At 52.0% G+C, this 25,178-nt stretch overlaps 1 protein-coding gene across 13 annotated transcripts in view; it reads left to right on the forward strand.

The window, feature by feature from the left end:
* Nucleotides 1-25,178, forward strand: part of SMARCA4 (SWI/SNF related, matrix associated, actin dependent regulator of chromatin, subfamily a, member 4) — a 100,643-nt gene that overhangs the window by 15,994 nt on the left and 59,471 nt on the right. For 9 of the 13 annotated variants that reach the window (XM_054539676.2, XM_054539680.2, XM_054539681.2 and 6 more), the window contains exons 2-12: nucleotides 6,694-6,946; nucleotides 7,859-7,991; nucleotides 8,770-9,174; nucleotides 9,486-9,584; nucleotides 10,247-10,505; nucleotides 11,897-12,023; nucleotides 13,730-13,903; nucleotides 16,747-16,920; nucleotides 18,137-18,304; nucleotides 18,418-18,468; nucleotides 24,972-25,102. In XM_054539676.2, the coding sequence (XP_054395651.1) occupies nucleotides 6,725-6,946; nucleotides 7,859-7,991; nucleotides 8,770-9,174; nucleotides 9,486-9,584; nucleotides 10,247-10,505; nucleotides 11,897-12,023; nucleotides 13,730-13,903; nucleotides 16,747-16,920; nucleotides 18,137-18,304; nucleotides 18,418-18,468; nucleotides 24,972-25,102 (1,943 nt within the window). In that variant the 5' untranslated portion in view covers nucleotides 6,694-6,724. The remainder of the gene's footprint in view (nucleotides 1-6,693; nucleotides 6,947-7,858; nucleotides 7,992-8,769; nucleotides 9,175-9,485; nucleotides 9,585-10,246; nucleotides 10,506-11,896; nucleotides 12,024-13,729; nucleotides 13,904-16,746; nucleotides 16,921-18,136; nucleotides 18,305-18,417; nucleotides 18,469-24,971; nucleotides 25,103-25,178) is intronic. The other 4 variants (XM_054539677.2, XM_024236467.3, XM_054539685.2 and 1 more) reach the window with 1 other exon arrangement.

Genomic DNA, 25,178 nt, shown 5'->3' on the forward strand with positions numbered 1-25,178 from the left:
TGTTCCTGAGCATTGCGGGGCAGGAGTGTTACTTGGCGGTTTGTGCTGGGGGGAGGCTGCGTTACAGACTCGAGTTTTTTTTTGTTTTTGTTTTTGTTTTTTTGAGACGAACTCTTGCTCTATCGCCCAGGCTGGAGTGCAGTGGTGTGATCTCGGCTCACTGCAGCCTCTGCCTCTCAGGTTCAATCAGTTCTCCTGCCCCAGCCTCCCGAGTAGCTGGCATTACAGGCATGCACCACCATACCCAGCTACTTTTTGTTTTTAAGTAGATACGAGATTTCACCACATCAGCCAGGCTGGTGTCGAACTTCTCACCTCAAGTGACCCGCCCGCCTCGGCCTCCCAAAGTGCTGGGTTTACAGGCATAGGCCACCGTGCCCAGCCCATGACTCAGCTTTCTCATTTCTGTTCAGGGAAAGGGGCCTCTGCTTCCCATTTTGATGGGAACATCCGAGGACCTCATCTGTGTGATGCTCCTAGTGTGATACCTTTCACGTGCTAAGCAGCTGCTCAGTAAACCTGGGGAGAGATGGGGCACCTTGATTTCACCAGCTGAGTAGCCGGCACTTCCTGCCTGTGAGTGATCGTTTGATGTTCCAGCCTGTGGAGGAGGAGGTGGAGCCACAGGGAGGTGGCACCGTGGCTTCACAGTTCATGTTCAGAGTGTGGGATGCATGGCAGTGAGTTCCACTGTGGCCTTGGCCTTGTGACCTGAACTCTTCCACTTCCCTGTCTGAGCCTCAGGGAGTCATCTGTCGGCAGGACCACTGTAGTCCCTGTGTGGTGGTGAGGGCCCAGTGGGGTGAGTCTCAGTTGTTACCGTCAAGTAGGCTGAGGCCCCTACCTCCTGGCTAGATCTTCCTTCCTTGCCATTTCTTTGTGACTGAGACATCCTCAGCAGTTGTAAATCACTGGGAGGTGAAGGCAAGCCACAGTCCCCCCTGGATTTGCAAATATCCCTTCCCTTCCTCTGTCAGCATGACCTTACGGTAGACGAGGATTTCTTAAATAGGACCCCAGAAATGTTAAACCTCAAAGACCATACTTGATGAACTGGCCTTCATTAGAATTAAGAGCTTCTCTCTCTTTTTTCTTTTTGTTTGTTGAGATGGAGGTTTACTCTTGTTGCCCAGGCTGGAGTGCAATGATGCAATCTCGGCTCACTGCAACTTCCACCTACTGGGTTCAAGCAATTCTCCTGCCTCAGCCTCCTAAGTAGCTGCGATTACAGGCATGCGCCCACCACGCCTGGCTAATTTTTGTATTTTTAGTAGAGACAGGTTTCACCATTTTGATCAGGCTGGTCTCGAACTCCTGACCTCATGATCTGCCTGCCTCGGCCTTCCAAAGTGCTGGGATTACAGGTATGAGCCATCACGCCTGGCCGATACTTTTTACTTTTTAAAAGTGGATACCGGCCACATATGTGGTGGCTCCCGCCTGTAATCCCAGCACTTCTGGAGGCTGATGCAGGTGGATCAGGAGTTCAAGACCAGCCTGGCCAACATGGCGAAACCCCGTCTCTACTAAGAATACAAAAAAAATATATATATATATATTTTTAGCCAGGTATGGTGGTGCGTGCCTGTAATCCCAGCTACTCGGGAAGCTGAGGCACGATAATCGCTTGAACCTAGGAGGCGGAGATTGCAGTGAGCCAAGATCACGCCACTGCACTCCAGCTTGGGTAATGGAGCAAGACTCTGTCTCTAAATAGATAAATAGATAGATAGATAGGTAGCTTAATAGCCAGTAAGCATACGGAAAGGTGCTCAGTGCCATTAGTTGTGAGGGACATGCAAATGAAGACCATAAGAAGATGTGATTGGACATTGACGAGAATGTTAAAAGTTGTAAGGACTGACAGCAGCAAGTGTTGGGGTTGATGAAGAGCACCTGGAATGCTGTCCCTGTTTGGGAGGTGGGACCGTGTGTGTAGATGATACAACTGTTTGGGAAAACTAGCAAAGCTAAGTTTATGCCTCCCTTTATAACCACCAGTTTCATTGTTGGACACCCAAGAAGAACCAATGCGTGTGTTCACCAAATGACTCTCATAGCAGCTTGATTTGTGCTGGCCAGAACCTGGTAGAGTACAATGTCTATGAAAATGAGAATGCTCAGATAAAAAGAACGGATGACTCTCCCAGACATGATGACCCTGTGTGATTGTCTTTTTTTTTTTTTTGAGACAGGGCCTTTCTCTGTTGCCCATGATCATGGCTCACTGCAGCCTTGACCTCCTGGGCTCGAGCAGTTCTCCCTACTCAGCCTCCTGAGTACGAGCTAATTAAAAAAAAAACAACTTGTAGAGACAGGGTCTTGCTATGTTGTCTAGGCTGGTCTTGAATTCCTGGACTCAAGCGATCCTTCTGCCTTGGCCTCCCAAAGTGCTGGGATTATAGGTATGACCCACTGCCCCCAACATTACATTATTTATATGTTACATATATTATATATTATAAGCATATATTGTATATTATATAATATATGTATTATAGACATGACCCACCACACCCGTCATTTTATTGGAAGTTCAATAATAGGTGCAAGGAAGCTACAGTGATAGTCAAAATAGTGGTTTCCCTGGGAGAGTGGTGTTGACTAGGAGGGGCCCAAGAATGCCTTCTGGAACGTCAGGAGGGATGTCTGACGCAGTGTTCTTCAAGCTGTTCACCTATGATCCTGCGATCAGGGCATGTACAAGTCAGTGAGAGTAAGCAGAATCACATGCTGCTCCCCTCAGTACTGAGCTGAGGACATGGAGTCGCTCCACGGCTCTCCACTTTGTGCTGCAGGTCGGCCAGTGCTTGTTCAAGTGCAGGCACCAGCAACTTCATTACATGCTTTGGCATTGGGCGATACTGCTGGGGATGGCTTTGCATCACGCCCGGGCTGTTTGGATCCCCTTTACTGTCACTCTGCACGTGTCTGAGCTTTCAATCCGGAAATGAATTTTCGGATGCTGGCGGCACCCGCATTTCTGTTTCACCGCAGCCTGACTCTAGAGGCAGCATTTTCAGGAGCAGAGGCCATTCTAACAAGCCTCTGTGAAACCCCGTGCTTCTAAAAAGCAGACTTGCCTTATTCGGGCACAAAATGGTTTTTTGAGGCAGCATCTTCAGTGTGCTCTGTTGTCCGTTGACGAAGTTAGCGCTGCTGTGAGTTGGAGCCGTTCATGCAGGCTGTGACGGCATCGCATGATTTGATGGAAGGGAGAGGGGAGAAGTTCTAATGCTGAGTGTAAAGTACGAGTAGGTGGCATACGTCTGTAGTCCCAGCTATTCAGGAGGCTGAGGCACGAGAATCGCTTGAGGGAAAAGATGGTTTGCCCTCAATGACCTGGATCTTTTTTTCTTTTTCCTCTGAGACAGCGTCTCGCCCTTTTGCCCAGGCTAGAGTGCAGTAGTGCGGTCATGGTTCACTGCAGCCTCAACCTCCTGGACTCAGATAACCCTCCCACCTCAGCCTCCCGAGTAGCTGGGGCTGCAGGCATGTGTCACCAAGCGTGGCTAATTTTTGTATTTTTTGTAGAGATGAGGTTTTGCCATGTTGCCCAGGCTAATCTCGAATTTCTGGGTTCAGGCCATCCCCCTGCCTTGGCCTCCCAAAGTGCTGGGATTACAGGCGTGCTGGATTGTATTTTGCTGTCAGTTTCAGTTTATTTGACTTAGAATAAAGACCTTCAAGTGAGGAAGAAGCTATAGGTCCCTGAATATCACAGGATCTGTGAAGTATGTGGCAGTCCTGTTGTCCCTTTTCCTACCTCATTGCAACACTGTGGGCCTGAGAAGACTGTGGGGACAGAAGGCCCAGAGGGGAGCGCCAAGGAGCCAGTGCCTCCCCTTGCCCTGGCGGTGCCCACGTTGCTGGGCTTCCCACCTATAGAGGTAGCTGCAGGCGCATCCTCCCTGCAGATATACCTGTGGACCAGAGGCTTCAGGCTCCAAAATCAGCATCGTAGTAACGTAAACACAAGGTTCAGACTGTTGTCACATGGCAGAGGCGAGGGTGGCATCTCATAATCAGACAGGTCCTGTTTCTGTAGCAGAACATGTGAATATCCACATGGAGCAGAATCAGGTCAGATTTTGCCTCCAGATGAATTTCCTTGCAGTAACACATTTAGGTTTGTTTATGTCAGGGTCCGTCTTTTCAGGACTGGCTGGAGTGCGAGCCACTGGTTCCTCCCCTGCTGAGTTTCCTGGTCCTCTCCGGCTGTTAGCCATGAAAATGGAATGAGCTCATTTTGAGCCTTTCATCTCTTGTCTAAGAATATATCCCTATGGCTGGGTGCAGTGTCTCACACCTGTAATTCCAGCACTTTGGGAAGTCCAGGCTGGAGGATCCCTTGAGCCAGGCAGGATCAACAAGAGTTTGAGATCAGCCTGGGCAACATAGAGAGACCCGTCTCTACAAAAAAATTAAGAAAAATTAGTCAGGCATGGTGATGCACTCATAGTGGTCCCAGCTACTCGGGAGGCTGAGGCAGGAGGATGGCTTGAGCCCCTGAGGTCAAGGCTGCAGTGGGCTATGATGGCTCCACTGCACTCCACCTTGGGTGATAGAGTAAGACTCCATATACAAAACAAAACAAAAACCCCTGCCTTTCAAATTAAAACTTTTTCTGCTAGATTACCTAATACAATGTAATTTTTGGCCAGGAACGGTGGCTCACACTTGTAATCCCAGCACTTCGGGAGGCCAAGGCGGGTGGATCACCTGAAGGTCAGATGTTCGAGACCAGCCTGGCCAATGTGGTGAAACCCCGTCTCTACTAAAAATAAAAAAATTGGCCGGGCGCGGTGGCTCACGCCTGTAATCCCAGCACTTTGGGAGGTCGAGGCGGTTGGGATCACGAGGTCAGGAGTTCAAGACCAGCCTGAATAACATGGTGAAAGCCCGTCTCTATTAAAAATACAAAAATTAGCCGGGCATGTTGGTGCGTGCCTGTAATTCCAACTACTCAGGAAGCTGAGGCAGGAGAATTGCTTGAATTTGGGAGGCAGAGGTTGCAGTGAGCCAAGATCACGCCATTGCACTCCAGCCTGGGCAACAAGAGTGAAACTTCATCTCAAAAACATAAATAAAACAAAAAATAGAACTTTTTTTTTTTTTTTTTTTTTTTTTGAGACAGTCTCGCTCTGTCGCCCAGGCTGGAGTGCAGTGGCACGATCTCAGCTCACTGCAAGCTCCGCCTCCTGGGTTCACGCCATTCTCCTGGCTCAGCCTCCCCAGTAGCTGGGACTACAGGTGCCTGCCACCACGCCTGGCTAAGCTTTTTTTTTGTATTTTTAGTAGAGACGGGGTTTCACCGTGTTAGCCAGGATGGTCTCGATCTCCTGACCTCATGATCTGCCCGCCTCGGCCTCCCAAAGTGCTGGGATTACAGGCGTGAGCCACTGCGCCTGGCCAAAAAATAGAACTTTTTAAATCAAGAGTTAAAAATGTTCCTACACTTCTTACAGAATTTATCCTTAGAACCAGAAGTATGCTGGAAAGTTCAGGGTCAAAGAGATTCATTCCAAAAGGCAGCAGAAACAAAAGACAGATTTGCGACATGCTTAACCAGAGAGGGGCTATCAAAAAACCCAGCGTGTCAGGAAATGCAGTGTAGCTGTTAGAATTTGTGTTTTAAAGACTATTAAATGATAAGAATCGCCATGGGTAAGATTACATGAAAGCCTAGAATGTACTGAGAAATTTCACTGAGTGTGTGTGCGTCTTCAGCCAGCGAGGCGGAGAAGCCTCTTTACAGACACAAGTATCTTTCCTTTCCCATGTGTCCCTGGGTGGTTGGAGGACATCCCCTTATGCATATTAGCATCTAAAGGAAAAGGCGACGTTTCTAAGTGTCAGGGACCAAAAAGTGCCATTATTTGTGTAATACTTTATCCTTTTTAAACTTAAGTTCATTTATTTTAAGGGATAGTTGGTCTTAACTACTTTCAATGGAAAACCAGCAGTATTTGCCATAAATATTTGTTTTGGCTGAATTGATGGACTTTCAGTTAGAGGCTTTTTTTTTTTTTTCTCTGAGACGGAGTGTCGTTCTGTTGCCCAGGCAGGAGTGCAGGGGTGCGATCCGGGCTCACCGCGACCTCTGCCTCCCAAGTTCAAGCAATTCTCCCGCCTCAGCCTCCTGAGTAGCTGGGACCACAGGCGTGTGCCACCATGTCCAGCTGATTTTCATATTTTTAGTAGAGATGGGGTTCGCCTTGTTGGCCATACTGGCCTCAAATGATCTGCCCGCGTTGGCCTCCCAAAGTGCTGGGATTACAAGTGTGAGCCACCGCACCCGGCCAGTCAGAGGCTATTTGAGCCATAGTCCTGTTCTTTCTGTTAGGAAGATAAGCAAGTGGAGAGCAGTGTGAAGGGTAGACCAGCACCCCCGGAGACACTCTCTGCCATGATCAAGAATATGGCAGGAGCCCCTGAAGGCCTCTGTGGGGGGCAGTGCTTGTCTGTGAGCGTGGCCCACCCCTTCCTGGGTAGACTGACTGATCTTGTGTGCCTGAGATGTAGGACTTCCTCTGAGAGCGATCATGGAGAAACGGTTTGGGTGGCTGGTGGGAAAGGTGCTGGCTTCCTGTCGGATGTAGATTCTGATGTGACCGTATGATTGTCCCTTGCTATCCCTGTCCTGCCTCGCCTTTGGTCATGAACCCCAGACTGACCGGGACTGTCTTCCAGCAGGAGGCCACTGTCTGCAGCTCCCGTGAAGATGTCCACTCCAGACCCACCCCTGGGTGGAACTCCTCGGCCGGGTCCTTCCCCGGGCCCTGGCCCTTCCCCTGGAGCCATGCTGGGCCCTAGCCCGGGTCCCTCGCCGGGCTCCGCCCACAGCATGATGGGACCCAGCCCGGGGCCACCCTCAGCAGGACACCCCATCCCCACCCAGGGGCCTGGAGGGTACCCTCAGGACAACATGCACCAGATGCACAAGGTAGGGAGCCCTGCGCCCGCCTCGCACCTGCGGCCTCTGCCCCCTAGGGCTGCAGGCAGCCTCTGGACCGAGGGCCTTACTTGGAGGACAGGGGGAAGCCTTCTTGTTGGAGGTGGCCTGCCTTGGCTCAGCCCCCTACCCCAGGGCCCACGGCCGTGAACAGAGGGTTCAGCTCGTCGGACCCCAGCCTGTGCTGGCGCATGATCTGGGCCTGAGCAGCATGTCCTGGCCCCCGCGGGCGCCTGCCCCACCATTTCCCGCTCCCTTGCTTTCTGCATGTGAAATCTGGGAATATCACTACAAAGTTTTCTTTTGGTAATGAAGAAAAACATTCAAATTCCTAAAAAGGCTTTTAGCCACGTGGTTTCCCCCATTCTGGCTGTCAGGCTCACCTGTGCAGCTGGCAGAGCCGATCAGCGAGTTCCCTTTTCTCCAAGGCGTGCCCCTCAGCCACTGTCTTTACCTCACCTGCGCTGAGCAGGGCCTTCAATCAGCAAGGCGGAGAAGGCTCTTTATGGTCACAAGTCTGTTTCGCATGTCCCTGGACGTGGTTAGAGGACATATTCCCTTATACGTACAACATCTGAAAGAAAATGTCATATTAGCATCCATGAGAAAAGGTGACATTTCTAAGTGTCAGGGGCCACAGGAGGTCCCGGGTGGTGGAAGATGAGGATTGCCTGACCACAGTTTCCCAGGTGCTCGTGTTCCACTGGGCGACATTTATTTTGTGTACCTGTCTTGAGGCCTAAGTAGGTGTCAGAACCTTGCCTTGGAGTCATGCTGGGGACTGGGGAGATGTGCGTTGTCTTCGGGTGGCTGTTCTCGGTGCCCTTGAGCTTCTCTCGGGCGGCGCATAGCCACGCCACCACCTCACGTTCCACATGTTGACCCTGCCTTGTCCTCTCGCAGCCCATGGAGTCCATGCACGAGAAGGGCATGTCGGACGACCCGCGCTACAACCAGATGAAAGGAATGGGGATGCGGTCAGGGGGCCATGCTGGGATGGGGCCCCCGCCCAGCCCCATGGACCAGCACTCCCAAGGTACCGAACTGCGTTCCTTCCTGTCTTGTGTTTGTCATACTCCAGAGTCCTCAGATCATTTTCCTCCCCTGGGTTCCCACAGGATGGATTCAGGGAGTACCTAGGATGATGTAGCCGGGTGGGTGGCCCGCCACAGAGAGCTGTCTGGCATGGCGTGGCTGGTGCTCTGTTCTGGCCACCTCGTCTCGGAGCAGCCCCGGAAGGGGAAACGCTGGTTGGGGGGCAGACCATGTTCAGCATGGGTGATAGAGGAGGGCTGTGCCGGGCAGCAGCCCCATGCCACCCAGGAACTTACTGGAAATACAGATTCCTGGGGCCTGGGACTCTGCTTTAATGAGCCCAGCAGGTGCCTTTTCTGTACGAGGACAATTGAGAAGTGATATGGTGGGTGACTTTCCAAGGCCTTGCTGTCATCAGGAGTGGGAAGCTCAGGGGCTCCTCTGGGAATGGAAGTGTTGCGGGTGGGCCTGGCCAGCCCGAGGATGTGGACCCCGCCTGTGGACAGGCAGGCAGAGGCCGGGAGAGAGCCGTGATTTCATGCATAGGTTCTCAGCATTAACCAGAAGCACCTTACTGAGACGTGGGCCAAACCAAATCCACGAGGCCGGCTGCTGGGCTGAGGTGCCTCCAGCGTGTGCCCTCCAGGTGCCCCTGGTTGACTCAAGGATGCCATTTGGCCGTGCCCTGTCTCAGAGTGGGAGCTGGTGTAGGGGGAAGAGGCTGTAAAAATCACAGACATATGCTGCCGAGTGACCAGTGGGCTGGCCTTTCTCTGCAGGTTACCCCTCGCCCCTGGGTGGCTCAGAGCATGCCTCTAGTCCAGTTCCAGCCAGTGGCCCGTCTTCGGGCCCCCAGATGTCTTCCGGGCCAGGAGGTGCCCCGCTGGATGGTGCTGACCCCCAGGCCTTGGGGCAGCAGAACCGGGGCCCAACCCCATTTAACCAGAACCAGCTGCACCAGCTCAGAGCTCAGATCATGGCCTACAAGATGCTGGCCAGGGGGCAGCCCCTCCCCGACCACCTGCAGATGGCGGTGCAGGGCAAGCGGCCAATGCCCGGGATGCAGCAGCAGATGCCAACGCTACCTCCACCCTCAGTGTCCGCAACAGGACCTGGCCCTGGCCCTGGCCCCGGCCCCGGCCCGGGTCCTGGCCCGGCACCTCCAAATTACAGCAGGCCTCATGGTAAGACTGGCTGCCCTGGCCCTCAGGAGTCTCAGAGCGAATGGCTGGGGCGTGGGTGGTGGGGTGGACAGATTGGGCTCTGCTGCCGACTGGGTTCCCTGGTTTGGGATTGCACGGGCCCATACTGCACTTCTGGGTGCTCGGGTGGTGGGGGCAGCTAAGTGCTGCTTCCCCAGCTCCCCCCTTCCCCTGGGGCCGCTGGTTAATAGGTGTATCTGCTGTGTCCCCTGGAGCCAGGGCTGCCCACGGGGCTGGGCGCAGGCATAAACCTGGGACGCACTGTTTTCTCTTTTGTTTCTCCCTACATGTAGGTATGGGAGGGCCCAACATGCCTCCCCCAGGACCCTCAGGCGTGCCCCCCGGGATGCCAGGCCAGCCTCCTGGAGGGCCTCCCAAGCCCTGGCCTGAAGGTGAGCTCCCTCTTCTATGGTGGCGCCCCCATGCCCTGACTCCCCGTCACAAGCTTGCGTCCTTGAGATGAGCCTCGGCAGGGAGAAAGGGCCGAGGGTGGTCAGGCTGAACTGCAGCCTGTACTTTTCTGGTGGTGGTCCCTGGGTCTCCCCTGTAGCCAGTCAGTGCCCAAAGGCTGTCATTCATCCTTCCTCTGACAGCTCGTGGCCTTCACCCAGTGCCTGAGCCCTGTATATGTAGTTGCTCAGTAAGTGCTGCAGGCTCCCATCTGTTGGGCTCAAAGAGGCAGTGGAACTCATTACCCGTCCTCTTGGAGCCTGAGGTTTAGCTTTGGGCATTGAGGGGCAAATTGCTTCCATTGGATTTAGTTGGCACTAGGAGGAGATGACAGGAAATGCTGCCATAGAGCCACAGACGGAACAAAAAAGCCTCGGGGGCCTGGGGCTGGCCCCAGTGGAGGGTGTGAAGGACAAGGGAGAGGCTAAGATCTGGAGGAGGTTGGAGCCCAAGGCAGGTGTGAGGGACACCCCTGGGTGAAAGGTGGGAGATGGGCGGGGTCTGCCTGTCCCCAGTGCCTCAAGCAGCTCAGCAGCTTTCCATTTCCAGCCCGGGATGGGCCCCAGAGCTCAACATGACGCCCTGGCCCCTTGCCTCCTCCCAGGACCCATGGCGAATGCTGCTGCCCCCACGAGCACCCCTCAGAAGCTGATTCCCCCGCAGCCAACGGGCCGCCCTTCCCCCGCGCCCCCTGCCGTCCCACCCGCTGCCTCGCCCGTGATGCCACCACAGACCCAGTCCCCTGGGCAGCCGGCCCAGCCCGCGCCCATGGTGCCGCTGCACCAGAAGCAGAGCCGCATCACCCCCATCCAGAAGCCGCGGGGCCTCGACCCTGTGGAGATCCTGCAGGAGCGCGAGTACAGGTAAGGGCGGGGCCCAGTTGCCAAGGTCACTACCGTGTGTCCCCCATGTCCCCCTGGGGAAGCCACTCAACTTTCTCCCCCACTCTAGGAAACAGTGCCCTGTGCCCACCACTGCCACTTGGCCTACATCTCCTTCCTCACCTCCCAGCTCTCACCCTGGCTGCGGGCTGTTTCCCACACAGCAGTTTGAGTTCTGTCTTTTTTTTTTTGAGACAGAGTTTCACTCTTGTTGCCCACGCTGGAGTGCAATGGCGCAATCTCGGCTCACTGCAACCTCCACCTCCTGGGTTCAAGCGATTCTTCTGCCTCAGCCTCCTGAGTAGCTAGGATTACAGGCATGCGCCACCACACCTGGCTAATTTTGTATTTATTTTGGTAGAGACAGAGTTTCTCCATGTTGGTCAGGCTAGTCTCGAGCTCCTGACCTCAGGTGCTCCCAAAGTGCTGGGATTACAGGCATGAGCCACCGCACCTGGCCTGAATGCTCTTTTTATGATTGATTGACATCAGATCTACTCCCTGGATTAAAACCTGCCTGTAGCTTCAATTATCTGCCCAATAAGCTTTCCCTTATGTCCACTCCTGCCCAGCATCCTTCCTCACCCATCCCAGTCTCTCTGTTCCTCTTTTCATTTATTTAACAAGTTAGGCTTGTTCCTGCCCCAGGACCTTTGCACAGGCCGTGCACGGCTCCTTCTACTCATTCAGGCCTGGTTGCTGGGGTTCCCTCCTCATGGAGGCCCTTCCTGCCACTTACAGCCACTCTCTGGAATTGCAGTGGATATTTTATTTTTTTAAATCTCCTTTATGGCCTGTTTTTTCTAATGAGACTGAGAGTTCCTTGCCTTGTTGTTCTTGTTTAGTGCTAAGGCCCTGCACTTAGAATGGTCCCTGGCATACAGTTGGTGCTCAATGAGTATGTGCAGAAAGACTGATTAAGAGAATTAGCCCACATAACCTTCCCATGTAACCTTCGTAAGCTTCAGACCAAGCCTCTAGGGTCACTCCAAGGGGTCGCCTCAGTTTTAAGATGAGAATGCTGAGGTGTGCAGTTGAAATAGATTGCCACTGCCCTGCGCCTCATCCATGCCAGGGCTGCATGAAAACCCTGGCCCGCCTGACGCCAGAACCTGGCTCACACCACTGAAAAGGCATGACCTGGGCGCGCCTATCAGGAATCTTGTTTGCTGTCCCCTGAGGCCCGGTCCTGAGGAGTGCCCTGGGCTATCTCCCTCTCTGCTGTGCCCTGCGGCCAGCATCCTCTTCTGAGGCATCTGTTGCCTCATGACCAGCGCCTGCCTCCCTCGAGGGATGGATCCCCTGCAGCTCCGGCTGTAACTGGGTGCCCTGGCAAGCCTCTCACCACCTTTGCTCCTTGTCTCTGCTCCCAGGCTGCAGGCTCGCATCGCACACCGAATTCAGGAACTTGAAAACCTTCCCGGGTCCCTGGCCGGGGATTTGCGAACCAAAGCGACCATTGAGCTCAAGGCCCTCAGGCTGCTGAACTTCCAGAGGCAGGTGGGTGCTGGCACAGCCGCAGCTTTCCGAAAAGGGCCTTTGTCACCAACACTGCTGCTAAGGCTCCAAGTACGGCTTGCCTGGCTAGTATTACACCCGCCTGGGCTGTGAAAAGCAGCCGTGGCCACCCATGGGCACTCACTCATTGCAGAGCCTTCCTCTCGCAGCCTGTGCAGTGCTGGGGACGTGGACCTCACTACCCCAAAGCATTTGCCTCCTTGAAGCAGACTTGCATGGGCTTCTTTCTTCCTTTCCCTTTCTTTTTTTTTTTTTTTGGAAACAGTCTTGCTCTGTCACCTAGGCTGGAGTGCAGTGGCACAAACTCTGCTCACTGCAGCGTACACCTCCTGGGATCAAGCAATTCTTCTGCCTCAGCCTCCCAAGTAGCTGGGATTACAAGCGTGTGCCACCGTGCCTAATTTTTATATTTTTAGTAGAGACAGGGTTTCACCATATTGGCCAGGCTGGTCTCAAACTCTTGACCTCAAATGATCTGCCTGCCTTGGCCTCCCAAAGTGCTGGGATTACAGGCATGAGCCACCACGTGCCATCCTGCATGGGTCTATTTCTGAGGGTGCTGTACTTAGACCCTGGAGTGCAGTGGAGAGATGACAGCTCACTGCAAACTTGGCCTCCCACGCTCATGTCATCCTCCCACTTCAGCCTCCTGAGTAGCTGGGACTATAGGTGTGCACCATTACACCTGGTATATTTTTCTTTTTTTTGAAACAGGGTCTCACTCTGTCACCCAGGCTGGAGTGCAGTGGTGCTATCTCACCCTACTGCGGCCTCTGCGTCTGTGGTTCAAGTGATTTTCCTGTCTCAGCCACTGAGTAGCTGGGATTACAGGTGTGCACCACCATGCCGGGCTGATTTTTTTGAAGTGCAGTGGCACGATCTTGGCTCACTGCAACCTCTGCCTTCCAGGTTCAAGTGATTCTCCCACCTCAGCCTCCTGAGTAACTGGGATTACAGGCACGTGCCCCACGCCTGGCTAATTTTTGTATTTTTAGTAGAGACAGTGTTTCACCATGTTGGCCAGGCTGGTCTTGCACTCCTGACCTCAGGTGATCCTCCTGCCTCGGCCTCCCAAAGTGCTGGGATTACAGGCATGAGCCACCGCGCGGGCCTGGTTTTTGTATTTTTAATAGACACAGGGTTTCGCCATGTCGCCCAGGCTGGTCTCGAACTCCTGAGCTCAAGCTATCCACCTGCCTCAGCCTCCCAAAGTGCTGGGATTACAGGCATGAGCCACCGCTCCTGGCCACCTAGTTAATTTTTCTTTTAGTTTTTGTAGAAGTGAGTCTCTCCATGTTGCCCAGGTTGGTCTCAAACTCCTGGGCTTGAGCAGTCCTCCCACCTTGGCCTCCCAAAGTGTTGGGATTACTGATGTTCAGCCACCACACCCAGCCAAGGGTGCTATACTTCTGAATGACTCCTAAGAAGATGTGTGTGTGGTAGAGGGGAGGCAAGCTGGAGGTCCGAGAGGACCCCCAGCTGGGTGTCCAGAAGTGATCACCTTCTGTCCTGTGCTCGCCCTGCCCGGGGGCACCTACTAGACGTCCCCTGCACACACAGACTGGGTGTGTAAGGCACTTACAATGCTCCTTTAGCGGTGTAGTATGTGACGTCACCGTGTGTGTGTGCGTCATTGTGGATGCCACAGAGCCGTGCAGTGCGTGGGCTTGTCCTCTTCCCTCCTATAGCTGCGCCAGGAGGTGGTGGTGTGCATGCGGAGGGACACAGCGCTGGAGACAGCCCTCAATGCTAAGGCCTACAAGCGCAGCAAGCGCCAGTCCCTGCGCGAGGCGCGCATCACTGAGAAGCTGGAGAAGCAGCAGAAGATCGAGCAGGAGCGCAAGCGCCGGCAGAAACACCAGGTACGCCCCGGTGGCCCCAAGGCCCTGCAGCCTGCCCACCTGGCTGCCTGGCTTGTCCAGCAGTTGCCATGGGGCTGTGTTTGCTTTGTTCCTAAACATGCTGCTTGTCTCTCTCTTTTGCTCATCGTAACAGTATTCTAGGCACTGAGAGCGTATTGGTGTAAAAACCCAATGGTAGGGAGAAGATAGTGATGAAATCCACGCGTAGCACATCTGGAAGGTGACAGGGCACAAAGAAAAATCAAGCCGGGGTAGAGAGGAAGGAACGGGCTGTTGTAGACCTGATGTTGGGGGAGTTCTTTCTTTTGGAGGTGACATCTGGGCAGACCCCCAAGGGAGGGAGCCACACAGATCTGTGGGAAAGAGCTTTCTGGGAAAAGGAGAAGGTGCAAGGGCCCTGGGGCTGGAATGTGCCTGTGTTTTCTGTGGAAAGCAAGGAACTGCATGTGGCCAGAGAAGAGTGAGTGGCGGGGAGAGCTGGAGGAGGGGAGCGCAGGGAGGTGACGGGCAGGTGATGCAGGGCCTTGTGAGCTGCATGGAGGATTTGGGCGTTTGCTCTGAGTGAAGTGGGAGCCATAGAGGGTTCTGGGCAGCGCAGGGAGTGATCTGACTCAGGGTTTCCCAAGATGAATCGGTAAGACGGAAATCTTCAAATCTAAAATCAAGTAAGGATTTGGGGATGATTGTGCTAATTTGGTCATTTATAGATTTTCTAGACATTTTCTATAATTAATATCTTATTGATGTAGTGTAAAATAATCTAGACAGTCAACATGGCAATCTCTGTTAACTTTTTTTTTTTTTTTTTTGAGATGGAGAGTCTTGTTGTGTCGCCCAGGCTGGAGTGCAGTGGTGCAGTCTCGGCTCACTGCAACCTCCGTCTCCTGGGTTCAAGCAGTTTTCCTGCCTCAGCCTACCTAGTAGCTGGGATTACAGGCAGCTGCCACCATGCCTGGCTAACATTTTTTTTGTATTTTTAGTAGAGACGGGGTTTCACCACGTTGGTCAGGCAGGTTTCGAATTCCTGACCTCAAGTGATCTGTCCGCCTTGGCCTCTCAAAGTGCTAAGACTGCAGGCATAATCCCCCGTGCCTGGCCAACATTTTTTTTTTTTTTTTTTTTTTTTGTTGAGATGGAGTTTCGCTCTTGTCACCCGGACTGGAGTGCAATGGCATGATCTTGGCTCACTGCAATCTCTGCCTCCCGGGTTCAAGGGATTCTCCTGCCTCAGCCTCCCGAGTAGTTGGGATTACAGGTGTGCACCACCACACCTGTTTGTTTTTTTGTTTTTTTGAGACAGAGTTTCATTCTTGTTGCCCAGGCTGGAGTGCAGTGGTGCAATCTCGGCTCACCGCAACCTCTGCCTCCTGGGTTCAAGCGATTTTCCTGCCTCAGCCTCCCAAGTAGCTGGGACTACAGGCACCTGCCACCACGCCTGGCTAATTTTTTATATTTTTAGTAGAGATGAGGTTTCACTATGTTGGCCAGGCTGCTGGTCTCAAACTGTTGACCTCGTGATCTGCCTGCCTCGGCTTCCCAAAGTGCTGGGATTACAGACGTGAGCTGCTGCTCCTGGCCGCCAACATTTTTTTAATATTATTTCAGCCTTTTCTCTTGTATATTAATACAATGTTAAATAGCCCTTTTTAAATTTTTTCTAAAACTTTGCTTTTTTTTTTGAGTCAGAATCTCACTCTGTTGCCCAGGCTGGAGTTCAGTGGCACGATCTCCACTCACTGTAGCCTCTGTCTTCTGGGTTCAAGCGATTCTCCTGCCTCAGCCACCTGAGCAGCTGGAATTACAGGCGTGCACCACCACACCTGGCTAATTTTTGTACTTTTAGTAGAGATGGGGATCCACCCTGTTGGCCAGGCTGGTCTTGAACTCCTGACCTCAAGTGATCTGCCTGCCTTGGCCTCCCAAAGTGCTGGAATTACAGGTGTGAGCCACTGCTCCTGGCCACATCGCTTTGTTTTTAAGTATTACGGAAACATGACTTTTGATGTCTACACTATTCCATTTCAGTGTGTCCAGGATCTAATCATTTATGTCACCTTTTTCCTGTTTGAGGACATGCAGCATATTTCAGCTTTTGAAAATTAAAAATCGTGCTAGGACGGGAATTCTTGGCTTGAACATTTTGACGCTGGTCTCTGATATTTCCTTAAAATAAATTTGTAGTGATGGAATAAGTTGGGTGGAGGGTTGGAAGCATTTTTGAGGCATTTCATATCGGTGCCACGCTGCCCTGCAAGTCGACTGCCCTGTGTGCCTACCTGCTGTGTTCGAGGGCCTTTCCCACCCACAGTTGCCAGTGCTTAGTTTTTTTTTTTTTTTTTTTTGGTTGTTTTTTTTTTTGAGACGGAGTCTCGCTCTGTCGCCCAGGCTGGAGTGCAGTGGCGCAATCTCGGCTCACTGCAAGCTCTACCTCCCGGGTTCACGCCATTCTCCTGCCTCAGCCTCCTGAGTAGCTGGGACTACAGGCGCCCGTCACCATGCCTGGCTAATTTTTTGTATTTTTTTTTTTAGTAGAGATGGGGTTTCACCATGGTCTTGATCTCCTGACCTCATGATCCGCCCTCCTCGGCCTCCCAAAGTGCTGGGATTACAGGCGTGAGCCACTGCGCCCAGCCCTAATTTTTTTATTTGTATTTTTAGTAGAGACGGGGTTTCACCGTGTTAGCCAGGATGATCTCGATCTCTTGACCTCGTGATCTGCCCTCCTCTGCCTCCCAAAATGCTGGGATTACAGGCCAATATTCTAGGTTTTAAACAAGCCTTGCGGGGAGATGTGTCCGCCATACTGCCGAAGGGTCAGCCTTCTCTTTTGTGCGTTCCTGCAGGAATACCTCAATAGCATTCTCCAGCATGCCAAGGATTTCAAGGAATATCACAGATCGGTCACAGGCAAAATCCAGAAGCTGACCAAGGCAGTGGCCACGTACCACGCCAACACAGAGCGGGAGCAGAAGAAAGAGAACGAGCGGATCGAGAAGGAGCGCATGCGGAGGCTCATGGTATGGTCCTGCCTTCTTGACCTGCGCTCTTCTACACGTGTAGCTGGTACTGCGGGCTCCAGGGGTCGCTCCCCAGGGTTACGCCAAGGCATTTCACAGCTGGGAGTTAGAGGTGGGACGGAGGGAAAAGAGCAGGCGCGGGCTTGGGAGTCAGTCCTGGGCTCGGATATTTGCTGATTCCTCTGATCATCAGAATGACTTGTGTGACCTCAGGCCACTTAGCCGGCTCCTCTGTGTTCTCTGGAAAATGGAGGTGGTGCCCCCTCCCCTCGTTCTGTGAGAGCCAGGTGGTGTGATCGAGACCCCCCACCCCTAGCATAAACATCTCTGACCATTTATTTGTGGCTGAGTCGCTGGTTGGACAGATATTGGCAGCGTGTTCTGGGCCAGGTGCTGCTCTGTGTACGGGGACATGGCCCCTGCCCTTGTCGGGGGGGGGCTCCTGGTTGTGCTTGAGGGGCAGATACGCGAATGAAGCAAACAGAGTAGTGGATGGTGACCGCTACAGTGAGGAGGGGAGTGGAGTGGAAGGGGAGGGACAGGGTAGTAGGTAAAAGCCTCGGAACAGAGGCCCAAAGGGTGGCCCTGATGCACAAACGCAGAGACCCAGGGGAGGAGCCCCAGGCAGTGCGGACAAAGGTTGAGGTGGCAGGCAGCCATGTGCCAGGGACAGCCGGTAGCCCTGGGCTCCCAGAACAGTGTCGTGTGGGGCAGGAGGTGAGGTCAGAGCTTACAGGGGCAGGTGGGACGTGGGACCTTTCAGACCATTGGGACGACTCTGGGTTGAGTTCTGATCATGAAGGGGAGCCTCACCTGGGAGGGTTTTGGCTGTGGGGTGATGTGATTTGATGTATTCTTAGAAAGGTGGGGGGCTGCTGTAGGAGTTGGTGGGAGGGATGCACCTTGGACTTGGTAGAGAGAAGGCTTTGGGTTTGGGGTGTGTTTCGTGGACAGAGTGGGTAGGACTGGCTCATGGCCTCTGTAAATGGCTCCTGGCGGGACCGTCTGCCTAGCAGGTGCCCTTGGAACCTAGCCCTTGGTAGGTTTTGAGGAAATGATTCCTGAATGAGGAGTCAATTGCCGTGTGAAGGGCTGGTGGCACGGCACCCGCATGAGCCACGCACGCCCTCAGTGCGCCTCTGGATTGACTGGCCATGGGTGCTCACAGACGTGCACATTGTGCCACCACATTGCAGTAACCCCCATGCTTTTGTAGGCTGAAGATGAGGAGGGGTACCGCAAGCTCATCGACCAGAAGAAGGACAAGCGCCTGGCCTACCTCTTGCAGCAGACAGACGAGTACGTGGCTAACCTCACGGAGCTGGTGCGGCAGCACAAGGCCGCCCAGGTCGCCAAGGAGAAAAAGAAGAAAAAGAAAAAGAAGGTGTGCTGGGCCTGGCATGGCGCCCGCCGCGGGTGGGATAGGAGCAGCCGTCTTCACGTGTGTGGCCTCAGCCTGGCGGGTCAGGGCCTGACCTTGTCTCTCTCTATTTCCAGAAGGCAGAAAATGCAGAAGGACAGACGCCTGCCATCGGGCCAGATGGCGAGGTGAGGAAGCAGGGTTTTTTGTGGAAGTACCAAGCTAGCCCTAAGGCGTTGGTCTGTTTCAGACTTTAAAACCTATGTTCTTTTAAAATTACGAACAATGATATATGATGACGGTGAGAATCCCAGGGTGTCCTCTGACGCCCATGCCACCCACCCCCACATCCCACACGTTGTGTTTTCTTCCAGACCTTTTTCTATGCATGTGCCACAGGATTCATCTTTCAGGTTTTACTTTGTTGTAACGTCCGACTTACAGGAGAGGCGCAAGAACCATCCAGAGATGTCCTGTGTGTTCTTCACCCAGAGTCTCCATTTTCACGTTTTTGTGTTTTGTTTTGTTTCTTTGAGACAGGGTCTCTCTGTCACCCAGGCTGGATTGCAGTGGCGCGTGGCTCACTGCAGCCTTGACCTCCGGACTCAAGTGATCCTACCCTTCCGAGTAGCTGGGATTACGGTTATGCCCCACCACACCCAGCTAAGTTCTTTTTTTTTTTTTTTTTTTTTTTGAGATGGAGCTTTGCTCTTTTGCCCAGGCTAGAGTAAAGTGGTGCAATCTTGGCTCATTGCAGCCTCTGCCCTGCGAGTTCAATCAATTCTCCTGCCTCAGCCTCCTGAGTAGCTGGGATTATAGGCATCCGCCACCACGTCCAACTAATTTTATTTTTATTTATTTATTTTAGACGGAGTCTCGTTCTGTCACACAGGCTGGAGTGCAATGGCACGATCTCTGCTCACTGCAAGCTCCGCCTCCTGGGTTCACGCCATTCTCCTGTCTCAGCCTCCCGAGTAGCGGGGCTACAGGCACTCGCTACCGCGCCCGGCTAATTTTCTGTGTTTTTAGTAGAGATGGGGTTTCACCGTGTTAGCCAGGATGGTTTCAATCTCCTGACCTTGTGAACATCGGCCTCCCAAGGTGCTGGGATTACAGGCTTGATCCACCATGGCCAGCCAGTTTTTGTATTTTTAGTAGAGACGGGGTTTCACCATGTTGGCCAGGCTGGTCTTGAACTCCTGACCTCAAGTGATCCACCCGCCTCAGCCTCCCAAAGTGCCAGGATTCAGGCATGAGCCACCACGCCTGGCCTAATTTTTTAAAGTTTATTTTCTATAGAGACGGGGGTTCCCTATGTTTTTCAGGCTGGTCTCCAATTCCTGGGCTCAGGCATCCTCCTGCCTCAGCCTCCCAAAGTGTTAGGATTATAGGCATGAGCTCCCGCACCTGGCCTTCACCTATGTTTTTTCCTAAACTCTTTGAGAGTCAAATGCAGACATGACAGCGCCTTATCTCCATGTAATTCATTCTCTACTTCATAAAGACAAGGTTGTTTCTGCACACTGTACCGAGGTGACGGACACAGGAGGTGAACATTGGTACAGCACTGTTATCCAATCTACAGGCCTTTATATGAGGTTTGGCCAGTTTTTCCAGTTGTCTTCACAGCAGCAGAGAATCCCGGGTCACATTTAGTGGAGGTCCCTTTAGTCAGCTTCAGTCTTAAAGAGCTCCGTGTGTGTGTGTGTGTGTGTGTGTGTGTTTGTTTTTTTGCAGAGATGGGGTCTTATGTTGCCCAGGCTGGTCTTGAACTCCTGGGCTCAAGTGATCCTCCCACCTCGGCCTTCCAAAGGCTGTGATTATAGGCGTGAGCCACCAGGCTTAGCTTCAGGCCAGCTGTGTCATCCAGTGGCCCTGGACTTTGGTTTGTCTGATGTTCCTTGTGGTTAGAGTTGGGTTATGTGTCTCTGGCAGGCAGACCCAACATGGCCCTGGGTCCCTCTCAGGGTGTCACATCGAGAGTGCATGGCAGAGGTTAGCAAATAAGGTCACTGATGATGCTGACTTTGAACCCCTGCCAAGGGATCTCCACTGTCCAGTTACTGTTTTTTTCTTTTGTAATCAGTAAGTACCCTGTAGGGAGATACTTGAGACTCCGTAACTATGTTGTAACTCCTCAGAATTCCAGCTACTCCTTTTAGTATCTTTTTTTTTTTTTTTTTTTTTTCCCGCCTGTATCAGTTTTTGCTGTGATGGCTACAGGATGGTGACTTTTAGTTCCATGGTTGTTTCTGCGTTGATTTGTTTGTTTTTCTACAGTAGGAAAATCTTTCTCTTTGGTCCTGTTAGTCCTGTGGCCATGGTCTGCCAACCCCTGGTGTAGACTTATGGATTCTTGTTTAGTTGAGTAAATGGATTGTGATCCTTTAAAATGATTTCTTTTGGTCATTTAGCTTTAGCCAGTAGGAGCCCCTTGCCATTGGCTCCTGTTCACTTTTGGTATGTGCCCACCATTCCTGGAGCACTTCCTTCCTCATCAGACTTTTCTTCTGCTTTCCCTGCCTGAGCTTCCTGGAGCCAGCTCTTTCTCCAGGGAGTCCTGGTTCCCTTTTTTTTTTTTTTTTTTTTTTGTCAAGACGGGGTCTACCTGTGTCACCCAGGCTGGAGTGTGCAGTGGTGCAGTCATGGCTCACTGTAGTCTCAACCTCCTGGACTGAAGCAATCCTCCCACCTCAGCCTCCGGAGTACCTGGGGCTACAGGCGCACGCCACCATGCCTGGTTAAGTGTTCAGTATTTTTTTGTAGAGACAGGGTTTCACCATGTTGCCCAGGCTAGTCTCGAACTCCTGAGCTCAAGCAATCCACCTGCCTTGGCCTCCCAAAGTGCTAGGATTACAGACATGAGCCACTGTGCCTGGCTGTATTTCGTTTTATTACAGAAGAATATTTACATGCCAAGATCTGACTTTGGGGGTGCTTCCTGCTAGTGGGCCATCACTGCTTCTAGGCCCTCTGAGCAGCCAGATCTGGGAAATAGATGTGTGTACACATACTCATCTGCATTGCTGTTTGTATATATTAAAACTTGTGGCTGGGCATGGTGGCTCATGCCTGTATTCCCAGTACTTTGGGAGGCCAAAATGGGAGGACCAGTTGACCCAGGAGTTCGAGACCAGTGTGGGCAATATGGCAAAACCTTGTCTCTATAAAAAATTTTAGAAATTAGTCGGGTGTAGTGGCATGCACCTGTGGTCCCAGCTACTCGAGAGGCTGAGGTGGGAGGATCACTTGAGTCCAAGAGTTTGAGGCTGTAGTGAGCTGTGATCTCACCATTGCACTCCAGCCTGGTGAAGACAGTGAGACCCTCTATCTCACACGCAAAAAAAATCTTGAGGTTATACTGACACCTCCAATTCTAATCCAACAGCAGAGGGTTAATTTTATCCTTTCCGCCTTTCCATAATTCTGAAATCAGGAACCTGATTTCCATTAGCAATAATAGGCTTACTTACCTGCTGCATTCTAGAATACACAGAAACTACGTTCCAAAGTGCTAATGGACATCTCTATGCAGAAGTCTCCTAGTTAGAGTTCAGTATTTATAGAGTTCCTCTACCTCAGGATATGTGTTCCAAATACTGTGTTCAAAAGGTACTGGGGCCAGGTGCGGTGGCTCACGCCTGTAATCCCAGCACTTTGGGAGGCCAAGGCAGGCGGATCACCTAAGGTCAAGAGTTCAAGACCAGCCTGGCCAACATAGTGAAACCTCGTCTCTGCTAAAAATACAAAAAATTAGCCAGGTATGGTGGCACACACCTGTAGTCCCAGCTACTTGGGAGGCTGAGGCAGGAGAATCGGTTGAATCTGAGAGATGGAGGTTGCAGTGAGCCAGGTTCGTGGCCACTGCACTCCAGCCTGGGTGACAGAGCGAGATTCTGTCTCAGAAAAAAAAAAAAAGAAGTTACTTTGGGCCAGGCGTGGTGGCTCATGCCTATAATCCCAGCAGTTTGGGATGCTAAGGTGGGTGGATCGCTTGAGCCCAGGAGTTCGAAACCAGCCTGAGCAACATGGTGAAACCTCATCTCTACAAAAAATTAACCAGGCTTGGTGCGCACGCCTGTAGTCCCACCTACTCGAGAGGCTGAGGTGGGAGGATAATTTAGCCCAGGAGGTCCAGGCTGCAGTGTACTGTGTTTGTACCACTGCATTGCAGCCTGGGGAGCTTTTTATTACTTGAGACAGGGTCTCTCTCTGTCAGCCAGTTCTGTCTCACAGTTCTGGAGCCATCTGGAGGACTCAAGAAAAAAGTCATGGGCCAGGTGCGGTGGCTCACGTCTGTAATCCCAGCACTTTGGGAGGCCGAGGCAGGCAGATCACGAGGTCGGGAGTTCGAGACCAGTCTGGCCAGTATGGTGAAACCGTGTCTCTACTAAAAATACAAAAATTAGCTGGGCGTGGTGGCAGGCTCCTGTAGTCCCAGCTACTGGGAGGCTGAGGCAGGAGAATCTCTTAAACCCGGGAGGCGGATCGCACCACTGCACTCCAGCCTGGGCGACAGAGTGAGACTCTGTCTCAAAAAAAAAAAAAAAAGTCATGAAGTGGGAAAGTGCATGAAGCGAGTGCTTGTGCTCAGTCCTGCTGTGGCTGCCTGTCCCGTGGAGTGTTGAGAACAGGCACCGGCACTAGCTGCTGCTTGTGGGTTTTCCTTGTTCTCGGCCAGTGGTACTCAGCCTCTGTTGTGTGTTCTAGTCATCTGGGGAGCTCTCTATTATTATTACTACTATTATTTGAGACAGGGTCTCTCTGTTGTCCAGGCTGGAGTCCAGTGGTGAGGTCATGGCTTACTGCAGCCTCGATGTCCTGGGCTCAAGTGATCCTCTGGGGACCTTTTTCTAAGTAGTAGCTGGGCGTGAAGGCGTGTGCCTGTCGTTGCAGCTGCTCAGGAGGCTGAGGTGGGAGGATTGCTTTAGTCCAGGAGTTCAAAACCAGCCTGGGCAACATAGGGAGACTCTGTCTCTCCAAAAAATAAAATAATTACCTGGGCATGGAGGTGTGCACTTGTGATCCCAGCTGCTTGGGAGCCAAAGGTAGGCAGATCACTTGAGCCCAGGGCTTTGAGGCTGTGATCACACCTGTGAATAACCATGGTACTGAGCCTGTCTCCAAAAAATAAAAAGTAAATTAAAAATTTAAAAAAGCAAGGATGCCCAAGCCTTACTCCAGAGGAGTTCAATCAGAATTTTGGGTGTGGGGGAGGCATGCAGCAATCGGCATCTTTGACCGCTCCTCCCAGTGATCCCAGAGAGGATGTGGAGTTGAAAGTCCCTGACTGAGGCAGCTTGCAGAGCCCATTGTTGGGGTAAGAGGTTGCTGTGACCCTCTGTGGTGGCCGCTTTGTGGGTGAGCTTTTAGCGCGTAGAGACTGATATCCCTCCGCTGTGTGGACTATGAGCGCAGCAGTTTTGCAGGTAGTTATAAATTCCTGGAAGATGAAAACCAAAATTTAAACCAAGAACTTTTTCCCCATCGTGGAAGTTTTCTCTAGGAAATATACAAGAATCAATGAGGGAGAAAATGTTTATCCATTGAATCTCAACAGGAGGAGTTTCATATTTGTTGCTAAGAGGAATTATTTTTGAAATATTTCAATTAGCTTTTTAACAAAAAAGAATGAAGACCCTTGATGAAGTCTACAAATAGAGTATAAGTGGGGGAAAAAAAATCAAGGTCCAAAGAACGTAAATTATATAACCATTAGTGTAAAAAAGAGGGAGAAAGTGAAAACGTCTTAAGTCCTTGTTTCTTATCCATGGAATTGATCTGGAAGGATGGACAGGAAACTGATACCAGTGGACAACTGTGAAGAGAAAAACTTAGGCTGGAGGACAGAAGAATGGGGAGAGCCCACATTATGCTCTTCAGTTTTCGTTAAAAAAATAAAAATGGGCCTTGGGAGACCGAGGTGGGCAGATCACGAGGTCGGGAGATCGAGACCATCCTGGCTAACACAGTGAAACCCTGTCTCCACTAAAAATACTAAAAATTAGCTGGGCATGGTGATGGGCACCTGTAGTCCCAGCTACTCTGGAGGCTGAGGCAGGAGAATGGCATGAACCTGGGAGGTGGAGCTTGCAGTGAGCCGATACCACACTACTGCACTCCAGCCTGGGCAACAGAGTGAGACTCCATCTCAAAAAAATAAATAAATAAAAAATAAATAAAAATGGGCTGAGCATAGTGGCTCACGCCTGGAATCCCAGCACTTTGGGAGGCCAAGGCGGGTGGATCACATGAGGCCAGGAGTTCGAGACCAGCCCGGCCTGAATTTTCAGCTATGAGTGTCTGGACTATTTGAAAATCACAATGTATATGCCAGTTACCTTAAAGAAACAGGTGTTGGGAGACTGAGGCAGAGAATTGCTTGAACCCAGGAGGCAGAGGTTGTAGTGAGCCAAGATCACGCCACTGCACTCTAGCCTGGGTGACAGAGCGAGACTCCGTCTCAAAAAAAAAAAAAAAAAAGAAGAAACAAGTGTCAGCCAAGATTGATGGGTTATATATTTTTACTGGATTACTGAGTATACGGTTTGCGCGTTTTCACCACCACTAGCCGTGTTTGCCTGCCATTTTCTGTGCAGACAGTTGAGTGGGTGCTTCCCACCTTGGCCTCTGTAAGCCTTTGGTCTGGAGGCCCTGCAACCTCAATGTCACACGAATGACTCTTTTTCAGCCTCTGGACGAGACCAGCCAGATGAGCGACCTCCCGGTGAAGGTGATCCATGTGGAGAGCGGGAAGATCCTCACAGGCACAGATGCCCCCAAAGCCGGGCAGCTGGAGGCCTGGCTCGAGATGAACCCGGGGTGAGTTGGGCCTCGCATTCCAGATGCAGTGGGGATCCAAGTCCTCGGTGGGCCTTGTTCCAGGGAGGTGGCAGCC

Source organism: Pongo abelii, chromosome 20 (assembly GCF_028885655.2).
Source record: "Pongo abelii isolate AG06213 chromosome 20, NHGRI_mPonAbe1-v2.0_pri, whole genome shotgun sequence".
NCBI classification, from domain to species: Eukaryota; Metazoa; Chordata; class Mammalia; order Primates; family Hominidae; genus Pongo; species Pongo abelii.